Genomic DNA, 9,883 nt, shown 5'->3' with positions numbered 1-9,883 from the left:
AAAAAAAAGTCATGTAATATATAATCCAGAATCTGATATAGGAAAATCCCACAGACTTGTTTAGGTTCTGTTATGTCTGCAGCACTGGACTGCAGGGAGTACCAAAATGAATGTCAGAGGTGAGAGCCTGTCAGCTGGAGGCTCAGTATTAACGGACACAACCCCCAAAAACCCAAAGCCATTGCCATAGAGTCGATTCTGACTCATAGCGACCGTATAGGACAGTAGAACTGCCCTGTAGGGTTTTCAAGGAGCGCCGGTGGATTCAAACTGCTGACCTTTTGGTTAGCAGCAGCCATAGCACTTAACCACTACGCCACGAGGGTTTCCATTAACAGACACACACATTAGTAATTCTCAAAAGAAGCTGAACATTTTTCGATGCTATAGACCAATGTGATCCAAATTCTGTGGGAAAAGTGGTATAGAGGGGAGGGAGAAATTATTTTTAACCAGGGACTTCGGGAAGGTTTCTTAGAGGATGAGTAGGATTTTGACTAAGAATGGGTTGAGCTTCAGCAGACAGCTTTGAGGAAGAATGGCATTTTTAGATAGGTGGAGCTTGAGCCAGGATACCTATGAAGGAAGTGCAAGGTATGTAAGCAATGCAGTTTGGCTAGAATATGAGAATTGTGGACTGGAGTAGTAGAAAATGGGGCTCAGAGTGATTTGGACCTAGGTTGTGGAGGGCTTTGAGTGGCAGTATGGCAATTCTGGATTTCATTATATTTCATTTTTGTATTCATTTGCATTAAAACATTGTGTGAGTAGGTGTTCATTTATGTTTACATTGCGATAAAGTACTTGAGAAAAATCAGAGCAGATACTCCCTGTGGTTTCACTTAGAAAGTTCTTTTAGTAGCTTAGAAAGATATTGATTAATACCTTGACTGACCTGAAGTGGACATTTATTTAGTAGTACCTGCTGTTGGCTGAGAGAATACTTGGAAAGAGAAGGTGTAGTCTTTGAGCATCAGTAATGATGTAAAGACAGAACACGCATGAAACTGAAGAACATTTACAAAGCAACAGTATATGATTTGCTTTATTATCTTAGAATCTCATTTACCTCAGTTTTCTGCCATGGGCCAGTGCTAGCAAAAATGTATTTGATGCATTCATTCCCAAAAAACCAAACCCACAGCCACTGAGTTGATTCCAACTCATAACGACACTGTAGGACAGAATAGAACTGCCTCATAGAGTTTCCACGGCTGTAAATCTTTACGGAAGCAGACTGCCACATCTTTCTCCTGCTGACCAGCTGATGGGTTTGAACCACCAACCTTTCAGTTAGTGGCCAGTGTTTTAACTACTGTACCGTCAGGGCTCCTTTGCATTCATTCCAGATAGACAAAGAGTCAAGCAGTTATTAGAGAAGCATTTTCTGTTTTGCTACTTAGAAATGTTATAAATCTCAGGTGAAGGTAATTGGGATGGGCCTTGCCACCATTCAGACTGCCGGTATTATAGCCCCGGGCGTAGACAGAAGGAACCATCACAAATACCCATTTCAGGACCATGCACCATCTTTGCATGAGATTTAGTCCACAAAAGGCAAGTGAGTATTTAATACAACAGCAACAAAATTTAACTTAAAAAAAAAAAAGTTTATCAAAAATACTTTTCATAATTCTAATCACAATGGAGTAGGTGATTTGATTAATTGATTAATTTTCTTTGCTTAAAAGATTAATGTTCCTTCATAATTTCTACAGTTAGAGCTGGTAACATTAAAATGTAGTATGCTGCAGAGTAATTTCCTCATATTTGTAGTTCATTTGCAACACATGCACACACACATTCTGTTTTCATTTAGCTCTTTGTGATTCTTTCTCTTAATTGTAAAAAATTTCTACTTTTTATTTAAGATTTGGCTACTTACAATAACAACTCCCCTTTTCTTCAGGGTTAATCATTTGTTTCAAGTGCTTGGAGCTTTTTGTATGAAAAGCAGAGTATAAATGTGTTGCCATAGTTATAATGGCAGTTATTACCACATTGTTTAAAACCAACTGTTTTCATCCTAATTTTTTGTTATGTGGTTCTTAGGTTCAGAATTTAACATTACGCAGCCAGAAGTTGGGTGTATTATCTAGCTCACAGAATGGTCCACCGAAAAGCATTGGCCAAACTCAGTCATTGACAATTTGTCATAACAAAACAACCGTGACCAGTTCTAAAATCAGCCAACGAGATCCTTCTCCAGAAAGTAATAAGAAAGGAGAAAGTTCAAGTCTGGAGTCACGAAGCACAGCTGTCACCCGAACATCAAGTATTCACCAATTAATAGCACCAGGTGGGATAAAACTTCTATTGAAAATGGTTGCATTATTAATTTTCTTAGCAGTCAGAGAAAAAGGATTCTATTACTTGAATAAGAATAATACTTTTAAAACAGTTAAAAAGTAATACTTTAAAAACAGTTATAAATTAAAAAAAGAACATCTCAATATTGTTGCTTAGGAAAGTTAGAAAAGCCCAACAACTAAAACAAATTATAACAATAAAATAGACATTTTTGGAAATTGGCATTTGATTAACATCTTCAATATGTACTGGTATCAACATTTGTAAGACCTAGCAGTGCACCTTATCACTGAAATGTTTTGGCTTTAAACAGAACATTTGCCTGTAGTTTTAGTGGAGTGAAATTAAAAGCTTATAAAAAAGCAAGTAGATTATTTCTCATCAGTGGGAGGAATTTGTCACTTTTCATAAAAAAGGTTATGCATAATTATTTTCCTTACTGTGTTGTTTTTTCCCTTTTCTCTGATTTCATCTCTGAGAGGAAGATGTCAGGGAATTAATCTAAATCTTCTTTCATTCTCAATAAGCTTTGAATCCCACATGTGCTGCCTTTCACAGTCTACAGAGAACCTTCACTCATGGTTCTCGTACTGAAAATGTTGGAGCCATCCAGAGTGAGCTTCCTTACAGTCTTGTCTCTTCATCTCAGACTTTACAGTGTTGAGCTTTCTTCACTTTTAATAATATTAAGGAATTACCTGTTCTTCAACATCAGCACCATTTGCTTGTATCATTGGTCCCATCTTCTTTTACCTGTGACCTTCTCCAGTAGTTATTATAACAGCTTTTGTCTTTCTCATGCTGGATGCTTTCCTTTACTTCTCAAGGATACTTAGGTCTCCCCTATTCTTAATATATCTGCATAGATTTTTATACCTAATCTTTACTGAGTCTGTATGTGTGTGATGCACTTGGCTAGACATCTCACTTATATTTAATTTAAAAAATCCTCCTTTGAGACAGCAGCAACATCAGGTAAGCATGTTCTTTCTATCCTTTTGTAACTCTACTCTGCTTTTAAAAAGATTTATTTTACATCACTAAAGTCTGCTTTTCTCCACCTAAACTGATTTCTCTTTTCATGTTTCCTCCATGTGCTAGCTAATATTGCCAACATTCTCTGCATGACCCAATCTCAAAATCTTAGAATTGTCTGATTCCCCTAGTTAAATTCTCTTCTCATTCTGAATTTCTTTAACATTTTTATGCTCCCCTGTGGTACTTCTTCTTTTATAGTTACTTACATACTTACCGATCCTCACTTCCAGGGAGTAAAGCTCCGTGAAGGTAGGATGATAGTATTGGGCACTTGTGTCAGGCAGTATTTTAGCACTTTACACTTATTAACTCATTTAATGTTTTTTCAGAGTCACCATTTCATCCTTGCATCCTGACAGCACTTAGTTGTACCTTATATCTACTTAGATAAAATTGTTGTTGTTAGGTGCCATTGGTTCTGACTCACACTGACACTGTACAACAGAGCAAAACACTGCCCCGTCCTGCGCCATCCTCAAAATTGTTGCTATGTTTGAGCCCATTTTAGCAGCCACTCTGTCAGTACATCTCGTTGAGGGTCTTTTTCTTTTTCACTGACCCTCTACTTTATGTAGGAGTAAATATTTGTTGGATTAATAGTTCAGGATTCCTTTTTCCATTTGGTTTTAGAAATTACTGCACAATTTTTCCCATTCACACTAATGAAGTATTACTCTGCTGACTGTTAAATCTGAATCCTAGATAAGTCCAGGCTTTGTTATGATGCATACATTAATAAATCCACTCATGAATAGTTAGACTTGAATTCTTTTGTATAAACATCTGTGTGCCAGGCTCTGCTTTCTATGGCTTGATAACTGGGTTTTTGCACTGCACTGTCCAGAGTATTTTCAGCCTCAAACCAGCTTCTAATCAGTATTGACAGAGTCAGTGTGGAGCAACATGAACCACTGTGCTTGGAATGACTGCTCAGGGGACAATTTCTAGTGATTCCTATAGTTTTGATAGATTATAACGAAGGGTAGGTTAATTTCCTTCCAAAGACAGTGGTATCTTCAGAGAAAGCTAGAAACTCTTTCAGGGTTAGTTCAGATAAGATCTGCTTTCAGATTTGCAGTATCCTGAACTCTCAATACCTGGTTCCAAGTTGCAACTTACTCTTCCCCCTTTCATTGATTCTGTGATAATAGCCTTATAGTTTGCCTTGCTCAGATGGCCAATATTTTTTGTAGGTGTGGAGGAGACCAGTGAGCCAAAAACCATCAAAGAATCTCAGGCATTGAGGGACAATTGCAATTCCAAAATCATATTTTATGCATATTAACCAACTCCAGTATTCCGCGGTGTTAGAAATAAAACCAGAGAACATTCCTAAACTCCATCAACCTTTGCAGCTACCAAACTTAAACGTTTTAAGCCTTGCAGTTATTCAAAGAATTCGTATCTTACTAACGGTGAGGCAGCAGCTGTATTTTTCACCCTTTTACTTTTTCTGCTCTCATTGCTTGGAAGTTAATCAGAAGCTAAGATTTTTTGAGAGATTCTAGAATTAGTAATTTGTCCTTTTCTCCAATTAAAAAAAATGCCTGTTCCTATGGATCATTTTCAAATATAAAAAAAAAACTACTCGTATTCCAAGGTAGTATAGCCTAAAGATTATAAATAAACATGGTTATTGTTTCCTTATATGTTATTTCTGGGAGGCTAAAAGCATTTGGTTTTTCTGCATCAATTTCTCCTTGAAGGTGGAGTTCCCACTTGATAGTTAATAATTCTGTTTTTAATACATCAAGCAAAGGAAAACTTCAGCCAAAAGTCTGGAAATTATCGTGAACTCTACTAGTGCTGAAGTTCTTTTTTCTAATAGCAGTTTTTAGAGCTTTTATGCTATCAGTCTAATTAAAACACATATACTGGTACTGTTTTTTGGAGACATTTATTCATTGTGTAGTGAAAAGGGCCCTAGACTCAATTAGGATTGTGAGTTCTTTGCAACCCAGCTCTGCCCCTTGATAACTAGGTGATTTCAGGCGAGTCACTTAACTACTTAGAGTTTTTTCACTTGTAATATATTGGGTTAGTGTCGTATCCTGTGTACATCATAGGGTTGTTGTAACTATTGAATGAAATAATATATCTTGTAAATAATGAGTTATACATATGTGAGAGATGGTGCTAATCATTAATTCTCCAAATTTAAGGCCACTCTTTAGTATTTATTGAAATTAGAAAAATTAACAAATATGCTATGATTTTCCAGAGTACTATGACATTTAAGTGTTTTTCAAATATCCTCATAATTATTCTGTAATATATGTGCTGGGTAGTTGATTTCTGATGTGAGAAGCATTTAATTTAGGTGAAAGGGTAGCCTTAATCTATCAGTTACATAAAAAGATTGCTTATTTGCTAGAGCACAAAAAGAATTGTTATTCTAGTGGTTATAATTCCATTGCACTTGAAGAATATGGTAAATTTTAATCATAATTTTACTTGTTATGCTTGTAAAAAATCCATTTCCTTACCTTTAAAAGGGGAATAATTATTCTGACCTACTTGACAGGCATTTTGTGAGGACAAGTGAAAGAGATGTGAAAGCACCTTGAGCCCCTTGAAGGAAATGCGCTTTATAGAAATCCAAGATGTTATTAATTCACCTTTTTTGGAATGCTCTACAATATAGAGTATCTAGCAACACATTTATAAAGTACTGACATACAATTTCGAGTCTTAGTTTGAAGTGCTATTGTAGTTAATACATGAAAATTGTTTTGTTAGATTTTACATGTAATTTCCATTTTTTGACAATTGTGTCAGACCTTCGAAATGCCTTTTTCTTGAGATGTTAATCAGATGTTAATTTCTTTAAAGGAGACCGCAAATTTTAAATAATACCAACCAAATGCAAAAATGTTAAAAAAAAAAATGTTGGAAGTTTTTACGAGGCTATTGTCAGAAATGTGGTTGAATATAAAAATAGATGCAAAGTGTTATAGTCTTTATCTTAACATTCTGAGATTTAGAAAAAAAATTTGCTCTGTCTTTAGAGCCATTTTAAATGTGTATGATTTTTACAGATATTTAAATGTGCATATTTTAGTATTAAGCCGTCATTTCAGTTTATCTTGTGGTCACCCCAGTTTCCATTCTTATTTAGATAGGATTTCACCAGCATCTCCCTCTGTGTAAAACAGATGCACCAGTGCACAGAAGAGGCATTATGATGGGGGAACTCCTTACAACTTGATTATGCTAATTCTTACATGTGTTAGCCCTGTTGTGAGTGGCTTCTCAGTGGAGAAAATGATACCATCACTTAGATTACTGGAGGTTTTTTATGGGGGGGACGAGTAAACAAGATCATTTATTTAGAAAGCACGTACCTCTGATTGCTGCATTCTCTTTGCCAGCAAAACTTAGTCCTCTCCTGGATTTGGAATGACCCCTGAGGTTTCAGTTCTTAGTTACAGTCATTGTTTAACTGTGCTACAGGATTTACACTGTGTTTTTTGCTTAATTTGTTGAATTAAACTTTTATACAAAACATTTCTCTTTTCTGGTTCAAATAATACAAACTGTTTTGGAAAGCTTTATAAGTAATTACCTTGATTATTGCATGTTACACATAGATTTGAAAGTGTGACCTTTAGTTTATGATTTTAGTATAGCAGCTTTATAATTTTGAAGTTATATATACTTTATTTGTTCAGTAGGACTCTTCTGCTTCCCACCCAAAGAAAAAGTTCAAGTAGATAAACTTTGCCAAAGGTTAATGCAGATATCCTGGAAACTTATAAAGTTTAATAAAAATAAATTATGTGTAGAATCAGATTTATGAGTCAATTGTTTCATGCAGTTTTCTTTTGGAGCTTATCACAGTACAGCTTAATTTACAAAAATCTTTGTAGTTTTCCAAGGAAAAGCTGTTTGTCACTAAATTTTCAAATCACTCTTGTCTGGAAGACTTGTAATAGATTTCTGATGATTATGACCTTTTGATGTGAAGACTTGCCTCCTTTAGATTTATTTGAAAATGTCTATGATATTTTGAAATAAATACTAATTTTCATTTTTTTCCCTCACAGCTTCATATTCTCCAATTCAACCTCATTCTCTAATAAAACATCAACAAATTCCTCTTCATTCACCACCTCCCAAGGTTTCCCACCATCAGCTGATATTACAGCAGCAGCAACAGCAGATTCAGCCAATCACACTTCAAAATCCAACTCAAGACCCACCCCCATCCCAACACTGTATACCACTCCAAAACCATGGCCTTCCTCAGGCTCCTAGTAATGCCCAGTCACAACATTGTTCGCCGATTCAGAGTCATCCTCCTCCTCTAACAGTGTCTCCTAGTCAGTCACAGTCAGCACAGCAATCTGTAGTAGTGTCTCCTCCACCACCTCACTCACCGAGTCAGTCTCCTACTATAATTATTCATCCACAAGCACTTATTCAGCCACACCCTCTTGTGTCATCAGCTCTCCAGCCAGGCCCAAACTTGCAGCAGTCCACTGCTAATCAGGTACAAGCTACAGCACAGCTGAACCTTCCATCCCATCTTCCACTTCCGGCTTCCCCTGTTGTGCACATTGGCCCAGTTCAGCAGTCCGCCTTGGTGTCCCCAGGTCAGCAGATTGTATCTCCAGCATCACACCAGCAATATTCAACCCTGCAGTCCTCTCCAATCCCAATCGCAACCTCTCCACAGATGTCGACATCTCCTCCAGCTCAGATTCCACCACTGCCCTTGCAGTCTATGCAGTCTTTACAAGTGCAGCCTGAAATTCTGTCCCAGGGCCAGGTTTTGGTGCAGAATGCCTTGGTGTCAGAAGAGGAACTTCCAGCTGCAGAAGCTTTGGTCCAGTTGCCATTTCAGACTCTTCCTCCTCCACAGACTGTTGCGGTAAACCTACAAGTACAACCACCAGCACCTGTTGATCCACCAGTGGTAAGCCCTTGGAAGCTCTTTGAATTTCTTGCTGAACTGAAAGTAAAAACTATTGTTTCCCACACTGTGTTATATCGCTAGATCTAAATGCCTGTGAATTTAAAAAGCTTGAAATCTCCAGATGTCAGTGTCTGACAAACATGCTATATGGGCAAAAAAAAAAAAAAAGCCATTGTTTGTTGTAGTATGGTTGCATGCTTGATAATTTGTGGTTTGATGGTTATTAAAGTCCCTCGTTAATTTTATTACTATTTAAACAAATCCATCTGCTATCTTTACAGAGTTGATTTTTTTTCCCCAAGGGAATGCATTTGAACCAGTGTCATCTGCACAAAGTTTTTTCTCTTAAGGTGATTATCCTTCATAGATCCCTTCTGTTGGCTTGTATGTTCTTAAACTTATGGTTTCTCTAGCTAACCTTTTGGTTGTATGCATTCTGAAATTCTGGGCCTTAAGGGGCTTTTGTTTCAAGGTCGAGGTATGCTTATATGATGTAATTTTTTTGTAAATTTGTGTTTTGTAATTAAAATTTTATAAAAAGCATTTATTCTAGGAAAGAATCCAAGTTTACAAAAACATTAACTGTAAACCATTTTATAGAATATTAAACTTAAATTTTTATTTCTAAGAGAAAGTATATACTTAACATATTTCTCATTTAAAAAGTTCAAAATTTCAGTGGCTGAATTTAATATTGAGGATAAAAAATCCATTGGGAGGAGTAAAGATTTTGAATAATTGAGATTGTGTGAGATTTATCAGAATAAACCTCTAAAACAGTACATCTTGCCTAGAAAGGAAAATTATCTTGAGAAATCTTTACTTTAAACATTCTTTGGAGGATTTTTTTATTTATAAAATAATTTACAATAAAAATTGAAATGAAGTCTCTAAATGTTCACTCAGAATGATCAAATTCATAATTTCTAACTGAGGAAAACAATCTTCTCAAAGGGAGGTATTATATCAAATCTCATTGAAGGGATTTATCCCTTAAAGGTTAAAAACTTTTAGCTCAGAAAAGAGAGGAGTTTAAAGGTCTGTTCCTTAATGGGAAACATTCTAGTTCTCAGGATGAAAGCGTATAGATTTTTCATTATCATTCTGACTGACCTTAATAGACATAAAGAGATTGAATGTCCACTTCCCATTCAGTTTTATTAAAAAGAGAACTTGACAAAAACAACAGTGGAAATCTAGAAGTGTTTGTCATTCATTTCTTTATCATGTTTTGTTTCAATGGGTTTTTGAAGAGTTTACAATGGATATTGTAACATAGAGACAGGGACATAAGAAGTGTACAGTACCTTCAAAGAAATCAAATATAATTTAATTTTCTCACTTTCTAGTTGAGTGATTTTTCAAGTTAAAAATAAAATTTCTTTATATTCCATATATTTTTCTAATTGTTTTTATTAGAGTAACTTTGGGGGAAGATATTTGGAATAGAAATATCACAAATATAGTAATACTTTAAAACTAATTAAATCAAAGCTAACAGTGTTTAAGGTCTACTTCTGTTACTTCTCACCCTCCTCCTTTTTAATTAAGAGAAAATTTATATTATCTCATTTTGGAAGATTTTTTTTTCCCACGAAAATAATAATGTTCTCTGCT

The 9,883-nt window shown here is 35.6% G+C and overlaps 1 protein-coding gene across 11 annotated transcripts in view; it reads left to right on the top strand.

The window, feature by feature from the left end:
• The window catches only part of PHC3 (polyhomeotic homolog 3), an 89,237-nt gene that overhangs the window by 50,587 nt on the left and 28,767 nt on the right, over positions 1-9,883 (top strand). For 9 of the 11 annotated variants that reach the window (XR_002825182.1, XM_023737896.1, XM_023737898.1 and 6 more), the window contains 3 exons: positions 2,053-2,299; positions 7,395-8,266; positions 8,569-8,616. Coding sequence is in view for 10 of the 11 variants with exons in the window: in XM_023737896.1 (XP_023593664.1) it covers positions 2,053-2,299; positions 7,395-8,266; positions 8,569-8,616 (1,167 nt within the window). In the remaining variant the exon portion in view is untranslated. The remainder of the gene's footprint in view (positions 1-2,052; positions 2,300-7,394; positions 8,267-8,568; positions 8,617-9,883) is intronic. The other 2 variants (XM_004383455.2, XM_023737903.1) reach the window with 1 other exon arrangement.

Source organism: Trichechus manatus, unplaced genomic scaffold, assembly GCF_000243295.1.
Source record: "Trichechus manatus latirostris isolate Lorelei unplaced genomic scaffold, TriManLat1.0 scaffold00110, whole genome shotgun sequence".
NCBI lineage: Eukaryota > Metazoa > Chordata > Mammalia > Sirenia > Trichechidae > Trichechus > Trichechus manatus.
This window is presented reverse-complemented; position numbering and strand designations above follow the sequence as displayed.